Below are 19,422 nucleotides of genomic sequence, written 5' to 3'. Positions count from 1 at the left end.
ACTGATATAAACTTTATGGTTATTATGTTTTGAAGTAATTTTTATTAGTGAAAAATTAAAAATATGCTAATTAAAAACAAACATTATTTTACGTGAGTAAAGTCACCTTTTCCTTTTTTTTTAAATATGAAATTTATTGTCAAATTGGTTTCCATACAACATCCAGTGCTCATCCCAACAGGTGCCCTCCTCAGTGCCCATCACCCACCCTCTCCTCCCTCCCACCCCCCATCAACCCTCAGTTTGTTCTCAGTTTTTAAGAGTCTCTTATGGTTTGGCTTTCTCCCTCTCCATCTTTTTTTTTTTTTTCCTTCCCCTCTCCCATGGTCTTCTGTTAAGTTTCTCAAGATCCACATAAGAGTGAAAACATATGGTATCTGTCTTTCTCTGTATGGCTTATTTCACTTAGCATAATACTCTCCAGTTCCATCCACATTGCTGCAAAAGGCCATATTTCATTTTTCTCATTGCCACATAGTACTCCATTTTGTATATAAACCACAATGTCTTTATCCATTCATCAGTTGATGGACATTTAGGCTCTTTCCATAATTTGGCTATTGTTGAGAGTGCTGCAATAAACATTGGGGTACAAGTGCCCCTATGCATCAGCACTCCTGTATCCCTTGGGTAAATTTCCTAGCAGTGCTATTGCTGGGTCATAGGGTAGATCTATTTTTAATTTTTTGAGGAACCTCCATACTGTTTTCCGGAGTGGCTGCACCAGTTTGCATTCCCACCAACAGTGCAAGAAGGTTCCAGTTTCTCCACATCCTCTCCAGCATCTATAGTCTCCTGACTTGTTCATTTTAGCCATTCTGACTGGTGAAGTCACCTTTTCCTAATAACAAAGCCAGAGTGTGTCTTCCTTGATGCCATACTTGAGAAGGATGGACCATTCTTGATCTCCAACCTGTTCCCTCCCTCATATCCCCACCTCCATAGGATTTGGAACAATTTCATGTGGTCTATGAACTGTCCTAAAGTGGTTGCAAAAGTCTGCATGTATGTGCGCTTGTGCCTTTTTTTCCCTGGGGCAACTGTCCTCGCCTCTAAAAGATCAGAAACTATTATTTTAGACTGCATCAGTGGTTCTCACACTTGAACATGCATTAGAATCACCCGAGGGGCTTGGTAAACCACAAATTGCTGGGCCCACCCTCAGAGTTTCTAATACAGTGTATCTGGAATAGGGTCCAAGGATTTGCATTTCTAACAAGTACCCAAGGGATGCTGTCGTAGCTGATCTAGGAACCACATCTGAGAAGCACCGCTTTACAATGTCAGCAGGGGCCATGCTCCACAGGCCTTCACTGGCAGAACCCTGTATTAACTATACCATCTTACCAGCAGAGGGCAAGCCAACACTTACTCCAATTTGTATCAATAGCATCTTCTATCACTAGGTGGCAGCACCTGCCTACAAATCTCTACATACAGGTCTCCCATAAATTAAAAAAGTAATCTCAAAAGTAAGCTAAGAAAGGTACATGAAAAGCTTTTATCTACAAATTGGGTGATTACCTAATTCTGACAAAAGATCAAAATGTCTATCTGTGAAAAATACACACTTGCGCAAACTAGGCTTCAGGTATGAGTAAAATATATTGTTTGAGAGAAAAAGGAGCTGGATGCTATATGACCTCTAGCCTCTGGCCTGATGCTTCTGGATAGGTTTTCATACTTCTCTGTCTGATGATTTGGAAATGTCCCTCTGCGGAAAGTCCTGGGCTGGATGCTGCAAAATTACCCAACGAGCTCATTAAAAATTAAGATCCCTCTCCCTCTCCCTCCCATTCTAATGAAGCAGATCTGGGGGTAGGCGCTGGGTGTCATATTTTTAACAGGCATCCCAGTCGATCCTGAGGCAAAGCCATTTCTTGGCTACTTGCATCTGTACATTTAATAAACTAAACCAATGTTTAGGGATGAATATTTGTATATTTCTGCCTTTGGCAAAGTGGTTCTTTCTAGGTCCAGACATCATAGGGGTTCCAAATGCATAAGAACTCCTCTGTCCAATATGGTGGCCACTAGCCACATGTGGCTGTTGAGCACATGAAATGGATGGTCTGAACTGAGACATGATGTCAGTGTTAAATGGCACCAGATTTCAAAGACTTTGTAGGGAATAAAAGGAGATTAAATATTGTTATTTTCATTTATGTATTTAAAATCTTTTTAATGTTTATTTTTTGAGAGAGACAGACAGATGGACAGATGTCAGTGGGGGAGGAGCAGAGAGAGAGGGAGACACAGACTCTGAGGCAGGCTCCAGGCTCTGAGTTGTCAGCATAGAGCTGGACACAGGGCTGGAACTCACGAACTGTGAGATCATGACCTGAGCCAAAGTTGGACGCTTAACCGACTGAGCCACCCAGGCGCCCTGAGATATAAGATTTTTAATGTGACTACTAGAAAAATTAAATTACATAGGTGGCTCACGATCTATTTCTCCTGGACAGGCTAGTTAGAGGACGTAAATAACTTTGAAAAGAATGGGGGGGAAAGTGGAAAGCAGAGAGGCAGAGCATAGCAGGCTCAGGGGAGGAAGTTTTGAACCGCTTGGCATTCTAACAGCATTCCCGGACCCAGGCCTCACACCCTGGCAGCTTGGCCTGGAAAAGAAACATCCTTCAGCCGCAGACACGGCAGCACTAACAGCAGCTTATGCGTGAATGAGTTTCCAACTTAAGCTCAAGCTGACTATGAAAACTCAGGAAACGTTTGCTCTCCAAATAGGTTGAGTCCGAAACAGACTGGGGGTTATCCACTTGCCAGAACTCAGATGGCAGTTTGACATAGGGAAACAGTGTGGTTACTACAAATGGTTGTTGGTATGTGGGCTAGCCCACTGGGACCTATTTAACCTTTACAAGAGCTGAAAAACTGGACTTTGCAGCAGACAAAAACTCCACGGCTCATAAGCAAAACTGTGTCCGCTTACTCTTTATTTACTGATTAGAAAAAGAAACAGAATGTTCGGATCGCCTGTCTGCAGTACCAGTACTGTGCCCTGAGAAAGAAAGGCAGGTTAATCCTAAGCTGTGGTCCTCGGTCCTCAAGGGCAGTCATGTGGGTCAGCAGCACCAGCATCATCCGGGAACTTGGTTAGAAATGAGAAGTCTCGGGTTTTTACCTCAGACCTTAGGAGTCAGAAACTCTGCAGGTGGGGCCCAGAAATCTGGGCTTTGACCAGCCGTGCGGGTGATTGCTTGTAAGGATGCGCCCTAAGATGGAGAGACATGGAGCCAGACTGATCTCGAGAAAGAGCGGGTTGTGTAAAGGGAAGCCCAAGGACACTGAAAGCAGTTGCTAGAAGGTGCTCTCTACAGCGTCTGCTGACATCGGGAAGCAAGCTGTGTGGTGAGCCAGATAAGGGCCTGGATTTTGAATTCAGGACAACCTGGGTTCACAGCTGAGTTTCATTCCCTATAGTGCGACCTGCCATAGTGACTAGACTTTTCTGAGCCTGCTCTGCCATCTAAAAGATGGGGGGAAATAATACACCTTGTGCATGATTCTTATTGGGAGTAAATGAGCCACTGTATGGAAAAAGCTGCACATGGTTCCTGGTACAGAGCAGGGGCTTATTTTTAGTTACATGAAAGTAAGATATCCATAATGCTAGGGAAAAAACAACCTGAGAGCATCTGTGGTATCATTCCATCCATCGTTATTATCTTATCTGTGCCTGTAATGTGCTTGCTCTTTGCATGGAAATTACTTCTTTTCCGTGATTAGTCAATGCATCTGTGACAATTTTATCTCATCTCATTCTTGCTTAATTGACTCATTAAAGTTTTATCTCCTCAGTTTTAAGAATCAGGTTGGGAGGCAGTGAACACCCCACATGGTTTTTGAAGGTTCTGCTTTCCTTGCCTTCTCAGGATATGGCTTCAGAGACTGGTTTGTTCAAGAGAAACTAGTTTGTTAGTATTTATGCTCTGGGACCTGGATGCTCATTCCTGGGTTTGCTGCTTTCCCAAGTCTGTCTCAGAAAATGCATAATGCTTTGATATCATGGATGCTTGCTGATGGGAAGGTGACATTGGACTATGAAATGCCCAGGGTCTAGAAGCAGCAGGCTTCAGTCATAGGTTTTTCTGTCCTCGATCTTTGAAGGAGAAGCATTGCAGGGAAGAGGTCACATATCAGGAAATATCATTTTCATTGAACCTGAGATGGGCTGACTCATTGGCAAATATGCACCATAGCAGCTCTCCCCAACAGGCACTACCAGTTTGGGCAGCATCCTGGATTTGTTGAGCAGGCAGCAGAAACACCCCTGGACAGGCCAGCTTAGGAATCTGAAACCAAGAATCCCCTGGCTCTCACCTCTCACAGGTTTCCCCTGTCAGGTCACGAGTGTTTATCCTGAGTGATCTACTTTCAATACACTGTTTGTGGGGATGGATATCACTGGTGCTAAGACCTTTTTAGCCTATGGAGATCTCAAGTGAGCATCAACACTGTGGACTTCCCCTTTGGAAGTGGGGAGAAAATGCACTTCCCGTTTCCTGACAGCTGGCTCTGATGGGCCACAGGGCTGCGGTTGGAAGAGGAAGCGGAGGACCCAGCTCCCTTCCTGTCTCCCCAACATGTGGACTTCAGGTGATGGAAGGAGGGAAGGTGGCACCTGCCTCCCCCATACCCCATTCCCAGGAAGTTCCAGACCACAAGAAAGACTGAACATTGCTCTCGAAACCATCCGATTTCAGCAAGCTGGGCCCCTCACACCTACGACGACCTCCTCCTGGGGCATGGGCAGTGAGAAACCCTATTTGTAATCATTGAGGAGAGAATCAAGACCCATTTGACCTTCTGTCTAAATGTGTTCCCAGCTGGGGGCACTCTTCCAAGGCTATAAGCTGCCTATAAGATTGAGAGACGCTTCTTGATTTTTGCTGAGGGAGGCTGTCTCTGAGTCAGATCCCTCCACCTCACGCAAGAAGGTGTCAACACACAAACTTTCAGAAATGCCTCTCTTGGCTTCCCTCTCGAGATGACTGTGATAAAGAGGTTCTATCTCACAAGCAAATGCCAGTTAATTGATATTGGCCCGGATCCATAACTCTGAGGAAGGAGGTGGCTTGAGTGGAAGGAGGCAGTGATTGGGCATTAATGTCTGCCCAAGGCAAAATGTGATTTTAAAAAATAGCCTCAATGTAGAACATTCTCCGCCTCTCTTCTAGAGAAGTAATTCTTCAGTTTCTTAGCCCAGAAAGACTTATTTAGACTACTGACTTCACCCACACCTTGCTACAATGAACAAAATAATGAGAAACATACAATATGCTGAATACCTGCTAGATGAGTATCACTGCATCATGTATTGTCCACATGTCACCAGTGAGCTTCACAGCAGCTCCTCAAGGAACACATCATAATGGCCCCTTGGAGGAGACTGCTGAGACCCCAGGACGGCAAATGGTGCCTCAAAGTCACATTGGCCAGGGTCAGAATTTGGCCCCAAGCCAGCCTCACTCCACAGCTCGTACTATTTCCCCCCACCTTAAACCAGCTGTCTGGTTTCCAGACCTCTCATCCTTAGGCTCTGTCTGGCTACTTCAATATAGTAAAACAAACACACTGTAAATTCAGCAAGAAACAAAGTGCCTGAGACATGAAAGCCACTCAGTAAATGTGACTTTAGCCACTTTCTGGCCCACAGGCACAGCTGTGAGCACCTCCAAAGCCCAGCCCACTGCCCCCCTAAGGACATGATCTCGGGCATGACTCTGGGCTCTGTACCATTCCCTGACTTTGTAGGGTGCTGTAAAATTAAGGTGGTTTTGTGTCTCCTGCCAATGTTTCTCCAGAGCTCAGACTTTGGTTTCCCTTTGCCTTCAGCCCACGTTCTGATACAGCCAAACCCGGCTCCTTCAGGATGCAGTCCAAACCAGAGAGCGTGGACAGGATGTATGAAAGACTGTTTAAACAGTTTAAAGAATGAACCATTTGAAGTCATGAATACTTGTAGGCACTAAATGCATTTTGGACGCAGAAGAGGGTGAAGATGTTGGTGAACACAAGGAGGACTTTGGTTTTAATTTCAGATATGTTTATTGGGGCGCCATATATATTTTCCCCATAAAATTCCGAAAATGAAAATAAGACACCTCTAGGAGTGTATTATAGCATGACCTAACGTTTCAAAAGTGATCTTTAGATTTAAGGATTTGGGGGAAATGGAGACCATGATTGTTTTGTTAAACAAATTCCAGCCTAGTTCTAAAAACCACATGGACACAGCAAATGAAGAAGTGGCTTAATGACTAACTGATGTTGCTGACATCTCCATTCATCACTGAGCCCACACCGGTCCTTCTCACAGGGCTTATTATGCAAATTGCTAAAACTATCTTTTTTTCTCCTCATGGCAGGATGAGAGAAGCTGTTTCTGTCCCTTAGAACTGCTTTGTCTGACTAACTCCTGACTCCTAGACTCTGAGTAAGGCACACACATGACTTTCACTTGGGATGTGCCTGTTCCTGTGGACAAGCAGACAGGCTGCTCATCCCAGACACACGGGCTCTGCTTCAGGACTCCGCCTCCCACTACGGGGTCTCCTCCTTCCATCTCCCTGGCAGCCTCCCTCCCACCTGTTACCACTGATGGCAGGTGCTCAGTTCTCAGTTCTCACATTCTTTGTCTCGCTCTCTTGGTGACTTCCTCCAGTCTCGTGCCTTCCATAGCACCCAAATGCCTAACGTGTAGTGCTCATCCAGACCTCTCTTCTGCACAACAGCCCACCCTTGCACCTTAATGTCTAATGATGTCCCTCAACTTAAAGGGTCTGGAAAGAACAGGCCTGGTCTCTCCCCAGACAATTCCACAGGAAGGCTTCCCCCATTATAGTGGTGGCAACTCCATCCTTCCAGGTGCTCCAGCCAGAGACCATGGAGTAGTCTTTGACACCTTGTCTTCTCTGATACCCCACCTACCATCTATTAGAACATGTTAGCTTCAAAACATAGCCAGAATCAAACTCTTTCTCAGTTCCTTTATTACCAACCCCACACCACCACCCATTTCACTCATAGGAAAAGCCAAAGTCATCACAATTGTCTACAAGATTCTATTGGGCTTTTTCTCTCTGACTTCACCTACTCCTCTTCGGTCCCCCTGGCCTCCTGGCTATTCCCTGAGCACATGGGGTACCTCCTACCTCAGGACCTTGGCATTGGCTATTTCTATCTCCTTCAGGACTTTGTGTAAGCATTACCTGCTCAAAGAGGTCCACTTGGCCACTCTACTTAAATTCAAGCGCCAGGTCCCCATGCCCACACTCCTAATTCCAAACTGGCAATACTTTTACATAGGTCTTATCTTAGCCTCCCTGTAGCCTATCACACCCACAAGGATGTAAGCTCCATGAGAACAAGGGTATTTTTTTCTGAACGAAGGCCTAAAACAGTTTCTAGACACATAGTAGTTGCTTAATAAACATCTATGGAATGAATGAAAGAACACTACACACGCACACACACACACACACACACACACACACACACAATCTTAAATTTGAATCTTAATAAGGGAAATAACCATCTCTGGGTTCTTACTAGGATGAGCTGACCCTCCAAGCACAGCCACAGTTACTCTTCCATGTTACTCTGATTTTAGTCATTGCAGAAACAGCCCCAAATATCTGAAATGAAACTGAAAAACAAAGTGTAATAATTTCATTTCTGCCTCTTAAATACCCAGTTCACCACACTCTGACAACTCTTCTAGCTTTGCCAGGAGCCGCATGCCCACTTTGAGGACGAGATACCTATCCTGAATCCTGGGACAGGTACATCTGATCACTGATTCCCCTTGGTCCCAGTGACCATGGACTGACCTCAGTTCTCACAAATTTCACTGCATTACAAAATTTTTTTGTTGTACTTTCTTCCCACAAGTATGTACAGTATTTAAACTGTGTCTGAATCCTGACTCTAGCCAGATTAAGTTTCTTAATCTTTCTATGTCGCAGTTTTCTCATTTGTAAAATGAAAATGATAGTACCCATCTCACAGATTTGTGATGAGGATTGATGGAGTGAATAGATACAAAGTGCTCAGAGCAGTGGGGGGCATGCATCAGGTGCTCAGTAAATGTCAGCCGTTATTATCAGTATTGTTATTATCACTATGAACACCAAACACAGTGTTTTTTTGGTTTTTTATTTCCAGCAGCTAGTATGGTGCCTGGGAGATGCTTGGGAAAAGTTTGCCAAATAGATGAGTGAATGAATGAATGAATGAATGAGGATGAGCTATTTCAGGGCAGTGGCAATATATTTTCATCTCCACTTCGCACGAACCTGGCATCTAATAATTCTCGGGAAAGGCTCACTGAATTTTGAATAAATGGCATATAGGAGGCTTTATGTGCACAATCTCTATAGTACAGACAACTTTGAGAAAGCATAAAACAAAACTAGTGACAGCACTGAGGAGGTTGCTGTGGTGCTTAAGTTCTAGGATGTGAAGAGACAAGATATGTGACTTTGGGCGCACTTTTAAAACTTTTCTGGGTCTCAGTCTTCTCCTCTGCCAACTGGGGCCAAAGAGTCACTGTGTCCTAAGGGGACTAACCCAGACAGTGCCTGCAAAATGCACAGTTCAGGACCAGGCACCTCAGTGCCTCGCTCGACAAACATTCACTTTAAAACCACATGGCCAGAATGGCTTACTCGTGCACACTTGCACATCAAGCCCAAGGGCACTAAGAGAAGGCAGATCTCCAGCTTTCTGGGACAAGAACTAATTCTCTGGGGCCCATCTTTCTACCCCACGTCTTTCCATGTTTGTGTAAATAGACACCTTCACCAAAGGTGTCTCTTTCTCTTCCCCTCCTGCCCATGACCCCAGGGAGAACCTAGATAAATTCCTGCTTCTATAACCGGAAACTCTCCATTTGTCAGATGTGAGGTTTTTCTCCAAAAGTTTGCAAACAAGTCCAGACAAGTCTTATCCCTTCAGGAGACTTGAGAACTAAAACGGTATTTTCTGGTTTCCTCTCCCCACTTCCACCCCTGGACCCTCGCCAAATCTGCGCAAGCAAGCGGTTGGGCGAGAGGAGTCTCGGCTCATGATGAATCAAGCCCCTAATCACAGATGAACACTCAGCTTCATGCTTGCCCAGGACAAACTGAACTTTAGCCTTAGTTGGTTTCAATCCAGAAAATACCCAGCACTTTGTTATAATTCATCATATCTGACCACGCTGTGTGATGACTCTTTTTAATGTCATTTTTGAACTGATCAACTTCTCCAAAAACTCGGAGTTATTATTTGAGAGAAAAAAATGGAGAGAAAGTTCTCTTGCACACGGATGAGAGAAGAAGAGGCACTGCCCGCACCTTTGGTGCTTTGACTATCTGAACAGGGGAGTTGGGAGAAGGATGGAAGCAACAGCTTACTTCTTTGTCTTTCAAATTTAAAACCGGAAGCTATTTATATTACAGCTTTAGGGAGTCAGAAGAATACCAAACCCAGCAACAAAGCTTGACCTCCTCACATGAACTTCGAAAAGCAAAGCTTAAAAGTTCCCAAGCTGAACATTGGAAGGAGGAAAATGATGAAGACAGAAGTATGGGATGACGGAGGGGATAATTCCTACAATTTAAAAAATGTCCCCATATTTTTCCCATTTTATCCTATAAATGAAAAAGCATTCAAAGGAAAATACTACTACTTGTATGAGGTCCCTCACTGAGTATCTTTACTCTTTAGTATATTCATTTCAGTGATAGTAAATGAATTAGAAGTCTGTATCTGGAGCTTTAGCAATATATTTGCCATATGTATCTTCATATATATGTATGTATGCATGTATGTGCACACATATAGTAGGTGAATAACTCTTTAAGAATCAGCTTAAAAATATTATTTGGAGCATGTGTTGTTGGAGAGGATGATAGGAAAATAACAAGGACTCAGTCAATCTTGTTTCCTACCAAATCTCAACATTGAGAAGTATACTCTGTAAATTGTTGACTTTGTGAATGCCTGAAATAATACATTTAACCAAAATTACGTATTTAAGTATGGCAGTAGTATGTACAGCATTAGAGGAAAGAAATTCAAGCAACCAGATGGAGGCGTCTGCAATGATGTGTGACATTCTGATGTTGACATTCTGTGGTAGTTGCTGACATTTTAACATTCATATCAACTTTTAATCCCCTAAAAACAAACCATTAAACTTTCAGCTTCTTTTTAGTACCATGAAATCTGTGCACTAGATGACTTCACCCCACCCCTCCCCTCCACTCCCCCACCCATTAGCCTTATCTGGTCCCTAACCCACAACCCATCCTTGACTCTCACCTCACCCCTTCTTAGACCTCCCCATATCTTTTACCCTATCCTTTACTAGATGCTCCCAAGTCAAAATATCCCTGGTGTCCAAACAGTGGACAATGTCAAATGGTATCCCAATTTCATCCATGGGGCATGAATGGCCTGACCGAGGCTGCTGGTAATGGACATGCCAGGAAAGGCAGGGTGAGAGGAAATTGTAAAGAGCAATGTACAAGATTTGGCAACAGAGCAGATGTAGCAGAAGGAACACAGAGAGTGGCCAAAGATGACTCTCTGGTCAGCATGAGAAGAGTGAAGACATTGGGGAAGTGAAGAACAGAAGAGGGTGTGAGAACAGCTGAAGAGGATGAGTTTGGACTGGGCCATGTCAAGGTCAGTAGCAACATCAAAACCCTGAATAGCTTCACAAGATTGCAGATTAGAGTTGATGTTGATGGAACAAGATGCATGGGGCCAATACTTTTTGGGGTCAGCTCTAGCAAGGCTGAAGAGCAGAAGAAGTCCCTGAGAAGGGCATCCCCAAATGAGGGCTGTGTTGAGGCTGCAGGGGCCTGGCTTCCATGAATGCCAGGCTGCACTCTGGTTCCTACCACTCAGGGGGCCCAACACTTCCACTCATTTATTGCTGAAGCCCTGGAGGTGGAGGAAGAGGCCAATCTCACAAGGTATGTGTGGCTGAGGGATTTGTTAAAAGGAACTGCTCCTCATTTTTCTATACCTCACTTTATTCAAATAAAGAACTCCTTAGAATTCTTCCCCTGAGGAAAGAATGGGCTTTGATTTGGAAACCCAGAGGCAAGTTTGTTATGGCTGCTGTAACAAAGTACCACAAACGGGGTGCTGTAAGCAACAGAAATTTATTTTCTCACAGTTCTGGGTGTGAGAAGTCTGGGATCAAGAGTGGTTCCTTCTGAGGGCTGTGAGGGTGGACCATATTCCAGGCCTCTCTTCTTGGCTTAGACACGTCTGTCTTCATATTCACAAGTTGTTCTCCCTATATCTTCACATTGTCTTACCTCTGTATGTATTTGTGTCCAAACTTCCCCTTTTGTCAAGAACACCAGTCATATGGGGCTAGCACCCATCATAATGACTTCACTTTAACTTGGTTACCTCTGTAAAGACCCTGTTTCCAAACAAGGTCCCACTCTGAGGTACTGGGGGTTAAGACTTCAACATATGACTTTGAGAAGGCACAGTTCAATCCTTAACAGCAAATCAGAGAGAAAGGACAAGTGCATGAGGAAGTACATGTTCTAGGAGAACTCCATCTAAGTGTGCAGAGTTGGCAGTCATCAGCTTGGCCTCAGACTTTTGGAAATCCCCTGCATCTGGTTTTCCCAATTCTCGTAATCTCATCCCTCCAAAAAAAGACATCTAAATACATTCCATGCATTTCTCTTGAGAAGCTCACTCTGCTGCCCACTGTGCAACGTGCTAAGAGGTTTTAACTAGAGTGGATTAAATGGCTTGGTTAAACTAAGGTCTCTGAGGCATTTCACCCATTCTCTAAGGCTAAACAAATCTTCTCCAGGTGTTTAAGACTTTGCATAATATTAGACCACCTGAAGCTCCATCTCCTAGCAGCAAATCAGGATGGTGATGAAAGTGGTTGGTGACCTTTTCCTTTTGTGTCATTGCAGGGAAACGCTATGTTCTTCTAGACTGGTTGGAGGGACACTGCTAGGTGAAGGGGAGGGGTTTACACTCAAGACAGGTAAGTGTGGGCTCAGATAGAGTTTCCAGTGGAGCCCTGACAATGTACCAGGTGCCACACTAAGCGAGAGGATTCACTTGTGAGCAAGACAGTCTTTTGGGTGGGAGAGGGAATTCTCACATTCCCACAGGCAGATGGGATTTACAAGTGAAAGGGCAGAGAAGCTCAGAGACAGAGGGACTAAACCTGTTGCTTTCAGACACCATCTTTCATAGTGGGGTTCTGCGAATGTTTTAATTGGTGGGTTTCCATGCCATACCAGTTGCTAAATATTTTTATATTACCCTTGCATATGAGCATACTGTTGGAGGGAAATTGAGAAGGGAGTAAAGGTGGTAACCAGCTTAAGCTAAAGAAACAGGCTTTAGATGGTTACAGAGTTTAGAGAATTAGGTTGAGGAAAAGAAGCCAGGATTTGTGGAGCAATTCTCAACTGTTTTACGGTCAGGATTGTTTTCCACTCTTAAAAATTATTGAGGCCCTTAAAGACCTTCTGCTTATATAGTTTATATTGATTAACATTGACAATGCTAGAAATTAAAGCAAAGAAATTTTTTCAACATATATTCATTGATTTAATGTAATAACTACCCAGTACATGTTAACATAAATGGCCAATTTTTCATGAAAATTATTTATATTTTCTTTCTCAAAAACGTAGCAAAAACACTTCATTGTGTCATATTTTTGGAAATTTATTTAGTGTCTGGCTTCAGAGAAGACAGATAGAATCTCTTATCTATTTCTGCATTCAATCTGTCAGTTGTGCTGTTTTAGCTGAAGTATATGATGAAAATCCAGCCTTACACAGATACGTAGTTGGAAAAGGCAGGACTCTGTGGGTTTCCTGAAAAGAATTCAGGGCTCCCCAGGGGTCCTCTGGCCACACTTTGAAAACCACACTAGTTTAGTTTAGTGATTTTATCATCTTACTACATCCTGATTGGACCTCTTCTTCTAACTATACTGTTACAAGGAGATTCAAACATCAGGGTTTTAATCCATAATATAATTTGTTTTTAATTTGTCTGTGTCATGTACATCCTTACAAAGCCTTAACTCTTTACTTCTATGTTTAAGAAGTCAGCTTTGTGCTAAAACTCACTACCTTTTAGCTTGTTTGCAGTGAGAAAGTTAACTAAAGAAAAGATAAATTAGAAACAAATATAGTCCAATTACCTATATTCGGTTATCAGAAATAGTTTTTTCTAATGCTTCCAACTCTGAAGACCCAAACACTCTTAACTATACACTTAAAAATGATATTAGGGGCGCCTGGGTGGCGCAGTCGGTTAAGCGTCCGACTTCAGCCAGGTCACGATCTCACCGTCTGTGAGTTCGAGCCCCGCGTCGGGCTCTGGGCTGATGGCTCAGAGCCTGGAGCCTGTTTCTGATTCTGTGTCTCCCTCTCTCTCTGCCCCTCCCCCGTTCATGCTCTGTCTCTCTCTGTCCCAAAAAGAAATAAACGTTGAAAAAAAAAATTAAAAAAAAAATGATATTAAAATATGTATCTGTAAGCCATAGGCAGCAGGAAGTATTTTGTGAATTTTGTTTTGCATCTTTTTTTTTTTTTGGTCTTTCGAGGAACTATGTCACATGAATCATGATGACCATTGTCAATGCAAAGGAAGATAAAGGAAACTGGTTCATTGCCCAACTGTTTCAAGCCCAACCCTCATTAGCAAATTGCGGTTCTTCAGGCTGACCAAGGGAGCTTGAGCCTAATAAACTCAGAGTGTAGTAACAGAAGACTGACCCTTGCAAATCTTAGCTGAGGTACAGACAATATCACCTTAAAAGCAGCCCATGAGTTGTCTCTCTAAGCCAGTGGTTTGCAGAATATCGTGCCATATAGCATGGTTAACAAGGATGACTGAGTTTGAAGAAACCAGTCCACAGATGCCAAAAAGACTGAAGAAGTTCACCATGAAGTTAAGTCTTGGGATCAATAGTCCTAGCCTAAGTCTTAGACCCTGGGAACCAAAAGAGGGAGGAAGAAGAAGGAGGATGAGTAGCTCTCCCTCATCCCTTATTGAAAATAGGGCTAACCCTAGATGATACTGACCTTGAAAGGCCCCCTTTCACAACTTTTACATGCTTTACCACCTTGCAAAGCCTCTCCCTCTGAATGCACAGTGTTTCCCACTGTCCTTGTCCTATGTCACTCAGGTCCATGATTTCCCAATAGTCATTCCCCCACTACAGCTGCCCCTCTCCTTAGCCTCACTAGCTAAACTCTGGTGCCTCACCTGGGAGTGCCAACAAAATCTATCTTATATACATTCAACCTTCAAGTTTCAAGTTCAAATTCACAAACAGGGCTTTCTGGAGCCCTGTCTGGTCCCAGTTCTCTGTGCTTAGCCCTTGGGTGAATCAGTGTTTCTGCTGCTTCACTCTTTGCCAAGGCCATTTGTATCTTCAGAAGTAGGCTTAGTTGATGATCCTTCAGTAGAGTGTCACAAAGAGAAATGAAAACACTCAGGTGCTGTGAGGGTAAATGTTGGAGACTGGGGAGAGGTTATAAGGGCATCTCACACTCCCACCCCCAAAGCTACTTTAAATTATTCTTGTCAAGAGAGAAGAGTCATGTCCCAGGAAACTCAATTTTGGCTCTTTGAGTTCATGTGAATTCCTCACCCCTCCTTTTATTAGAAAAGAGCATAAGATGTTTTTTCTAGATTTATTTGCAGAAAAACCAATAGCGGTTTTCCAGCTTCAAATGAGGATTCTTAATGCATGGCCTATAATATCTGACATTGTTATCCCAGGAATGTTGATGGGGTCCAGAGAAAAAACTGGAGGCCTCAGGGGGGTGTTGCCAACTGAGTGTCAGTGTACTTTTCCAACAACCACAAAATGATAGTAGGCTTTTGCCCTTGTTAGGAAAAGGACACTTTCTGTCTCATTGCAGATCTTTGAATTCATGGTAGTATCTATCAGGCTGAAATCTTCTGAGACCACAGTCTCCTTTCCGTTGTGGTTTGCTTTTTCTTAGTAATGATTCCATTCCATAGTTTTCTCTGGGTTAACATCTCTCCTGGATGTTAAATAGTAATCCAAAATAAAGTTGAGTCTCCACTAAATCATAATAGGGATAGTATTGATCCTTGTCTTGATTGCATCCATCAGTAGATTGATGTCCAGACATATTCCATATGGAACAGAATGACTGTCTAGGTTTTCTGGGACAACAGATTCATTTGGACTCACAGAAGGTTTTATAGCCCCTGCTAGATCCCAGAGAAGTCCTCAGGTGCCAGTCAAAGACTGCAGGAGATATTTCATTCTCAAGTTTTTAAAATGTTTATTTCTCTTAGAGAGAGAGAGAGAGAGAGAGAGAGAGAGAGAGAGAGAGAGAGAGAGAATCCCAAGCAGGCTCTGTGTTGTCATTGCAGAATCCAACATGGGGCTCGACCTCAGGAACCATGAGATCATAACCTGAAAGGAAATCAGGAGTTGGACACTTAACTGACTGAGGCACCCAGGTGCCCTGCATTCTCAATTTTAGTGTCCTATTAAGAAGGTTAGGCAGACACAAAGGAGAAAGTATTATGTTTACATTTAAAGAAATGTTAACGCAATTGGATTGCATACATGGATTAAGCTATGGAATAGGAATAATAGATAGGACCATAAGAGATAATGTGGTTTATTTTAAAGTGTAAACATACACGTGATCATATTTCATGGAGCAATAGAGGAAAATTTCTTCTGGAAGAGCAAATAAGCTTAGGAAAACTGGACTTATGAATTCATGCACATTCCTGGCTTTATGACCCCATGGTTTTATTTGGTTAATGTTAACTTTCCACATTTGGCTACCAAAATAGCTTTCCATTCTGAGGCTGTTACTGCAAAGTAAGTAGCTTAAGTTTTCCTTTCACACCTCACCGGATATTAATCTTTGAGAATCACTGCCCTGCCTTTTGCAATGTTCCTAATGTTCACACTTCCTATTGAGAAACTGCTGCACACACTGAGGATATCCTGCTTGGTCAGCAGGGATGGCTGTTCTGAGTGGCAGTTCTCAGGAGATCTGCCTCCACTATTCCCTCTAATTGTTGCTTTGGGGCACATGCCTTGTGCCCTAGTAGTTCTGAGGTTTGTCAGATCCAGATCATTATCTCTGACTAATCATGGTCTTGAATAACAGTCGTCATTCAAAGATTGTTCTCTTACGGAATTGCCATGACTAGGCAATCATTTTTTATATTGAAGTATTAGACATTTTTAGAAGTGATCCTCTGGTGATTATGCAGGGAATTATACATTAGGCTATGCAGGAAAACATCTTTTAGGAACTCCACATACTCAATGAAGCATCACATGGAGTAGAAAAAATTGTGAATGGAAAGGTGATTTGAGGACATGATGATTCCAGCACAATTTGTTTTTGAACTGTGTCTTCTCATAGTACTTCATGGATTTTTTTTTTTTTTGTTAGTGCTGGGAAATATGATCTGGGGAAAACATGGGCAATTTTTCTAAGGCTCATATCATTGAAGAGTATTTCTTCATTTGAGGAGGAGAGTTTCTTCCAAACTGGGGGAAATTGAGAAAATAGTTTATAGGACTTAAGTCCTGACTCAGTTGCTGTCTCAGTTATCAATTACCATGTAACAAAACACTCTCAACTTTAGAGAACTCAAACAAAAACCATGTTCTTTTTCATGATTCTATGGGTTAGGAATTCAGACCAGGCTCCGTGGGGATGGTTCAAGGTGTTGTCTGAGGCAGATCACATGGAGCTAGAAGATCCAAGATGGCCTTATTCATGTGGTTAGGGCACTTGGGTTGGCTGATGGCTGGGGGGTATTAGTAGTTGTATGTACACTGACATGGCTGGCTCTTCAAAGGAAATGGAAGTCCTATCATAACCCGTAAGTCACACAGTGTTAACTCCCCCACATTCTGTTGATCAAAGTAAATCATATTATTGACCTAGATTCAAGCAAAGGAAAAACAGAACCTACTCCTTGGCTGGAAAATAATCATGGTGGCACAGAAATTGTTGGTAAATTCTCTTTGCTGAAATGCTTCTACCATGGCTGGTTCCTAGAAAAGCACTAGTAAGAGCCTTCATTTAACCAATTACTATTAACCAATTGTCTCAAAAAAAAAAAAAAAAGAGAGAGAGAGAGAGAGAGGGTTACTTATTTTAGTGACTCCAAAGTTCCATGAATTGTAAGATGTACATTGTTCTACATATTATTTAAAAAAGAAAAAGGCTGCCAAGTAAACCATGACATGACATAAATTATTAAGATGCATCTTGACTTCAGAAATATTACAAGGTGGGGGAAATGTGCATATTCAAGATAATGAAAAGTGGTAATTATCTGATACATAATTCATCAGAGTTCAAAGACAAGTGGGATAAAATCCAAGGCTTGGAAGCTAGTCATTATTTTGATCACTGAATCCATCAATTGGGTATCAACTTGCATAGTCCTTATCCTGACTAAGGTACTCATTTTGGCATGGTCTGATAGGACAGGGCCTTAAAGGGTCATTTTTTTCCCTCTTACCCCCTCATCAAACCATGAGGGCAGGCAAACCATGGGAATCAGGAGAACAATCGGGTATTTGCAGCTCAGTGAGCAAAGCTGCCTCTATTGGGAAGTTGATCCCTATGTTTGGTTGCTTTGCACCACTCAGCTCAACCAATACACCTAGACCTTCTACTGGATTCTTTAATTCACTCACTGGGTATTTTTCACCATTGAGAAGTCATCGGTACTTTCACCCTGGCTTCCTAGATGACAGGTTTCCAGGAATACATGAAGTCATAAAAGCAGTGATTAGCATATTTCCAAATTTAGTAAATGCTTATTGGGTCCCTATGTGTGCCACAGACTGTGCTCGATGCTACAATACTCAAAAAGACAGATATGCAGCATTCCCTCTTATAGTCTGATGGGAGAGGCAGGCAGTGGGCAAGTAAAACATTTTTTTAAATATGTATTTATTTTCGAGAGAGAGAGAGAGCGCACGCGCGCGTGTAAATGGGGGAGGGGCAGAGAGAGAGGGGGACAGAGGATCTGAAGCAGGTTCTGTGCTGACAGCAGAGAGCCCGATGGAGGGCTTGAACTCATATACCATGAGATCATGACCTGAGCCACAGTCAGACACTGAACTGACTGAGCCACCCAGGTGCTCCAAGTAAAACATCTTAATTCATGAGAGATCTTACAAGTACTATGAGGGAAATGAATAAGGTGGTGACAGAAAATAAGAGGAGACTCCTTTAAACAGAGGTGATCATGGAAGGGCATCCTGAGGAAGGAAAATTTAAGCAAAGACTTAAAGATTTAAAAGGATGAGCCATGCAAAAAGCCAAGGGAAAGTGCTCTAGCTGGAACAGAAGACACAGCAAGTACAATGGTGCTGAGGTCACAAAGAGCTTGGTATGTTTCTGAAACTGAAAGTAGATTGATATAATCAGAGCAAATTTCTCTAGAAAACCAGAAAGCAGGCCTAGAGATACATGTAGAAATTTCTCCTATGTTCCACACAGGCAAAACAAACAGAAAATGTTTAAAAAACAAACACCAAAAACAAACAAACAAAAAAACAACTGGAACCAGAATTTTATAAGCCTATAAACATCTCTGAGAAGAAAAAAAAATGAGCCCTATAGTGATTTTTTTCTTTACTTTCCTTCTAGAATATGATGTGACTATTTCTTAGATTTATAGAAGTTTATTCACAAAGTCAGTATTTCTCAAACATGAGTAATGAAGCAAGACTTTAAAGGAAACAAATATATAAATCATCAGCATTGACTTAAATCATTTTAATTATGTTTCTTTAAGATGAGTGAAGTGTAACTGCCTTATGCTCATAGATGTTATGCAAATCTAAAACTAAATCAAGTTTACAAATTAAATACAAACTAAGCTACAAAATCAATAAAATGCAAATTATCAACATTAGAGTAATGAATGATGTTATTTGCTGCCACTAAATTGCTGATGCTTGCATTGATGTGTTTCATTTCACTTGTTGCAAAGCTGGACCATTATTGTTATCTTTTTTTGCTTATCTTTTTTAAAAATAAGCATTTTTAAAATCCTTTATCCATTATCATAAAAGGCCAATTAGCACACTTCTGAATTATATACATATAAAATTTATTTATTTTGAGAGGGAGGGAAAGAGTGTGAGTGCATGCACTTGTAAGTGGGGGAGAGGCAGAGAGAGAGAGAGAGAGAATCCCAAGCAGGCTACTTATTGTCAGTGCAGAGGTCCATGCAGGGCTTCATCGCATGAACCGTTACATCATGACCTAAGCCGAAATCAGGAGTCCAACTCTTAACTGACTGAGCCACCCAGGTGCCCTGTCAGATTTCAAAATGTGATACTGAAATGAAAATATACTGTTT

At 42.4% G+C, this 19,422-nt stretch overlaps 1 protein-coding gene across 1 annotated transcript in view; it reads right to left on the bottom strand.

The window, feature by feature from the left end:
• Positions 1 to 7,615: 7,615 nt before the first annotated feature.
• Positions 7,616 to 19,422, bottom strand: part of TOMM7 (translocase of outer mitochondrial membrane 7) — a 205,185-nt gene continuing 193,378 nt past the window's right edge. The window contains exon 4 of the mRNA XM_086694551.1: positions 7,616 to 7,666. Within this exon, the coding sequence (XP_086550677.1) occupies positions 7,631 to 7,666 (36 nt within the window). The 3' untranslated portion in view covers positions 7,616 to 7,630. The remainder of the gene's footprint in view (positions 7,667 to 19,422) is intronic.

The sequence above is a fragment of the Puma concolor genome, chromosome A2 (assembly GCF_028749965.1).
Source record: "Puma concolor isolate L17-30 chromosome A2, mPumCon1.1.hap2, whole genome shotgun sequence".
Taxonomy (NCBI): Eukaryota; Metazoa; Chordata; class Mammalia; order Carnivora; family Felidae; genus Puma; species Puma concolor.
Note: the sequence above shows the minus strand (reverse complement) of the source record. Positions and strands in the feature narration are given on the sequence as shown.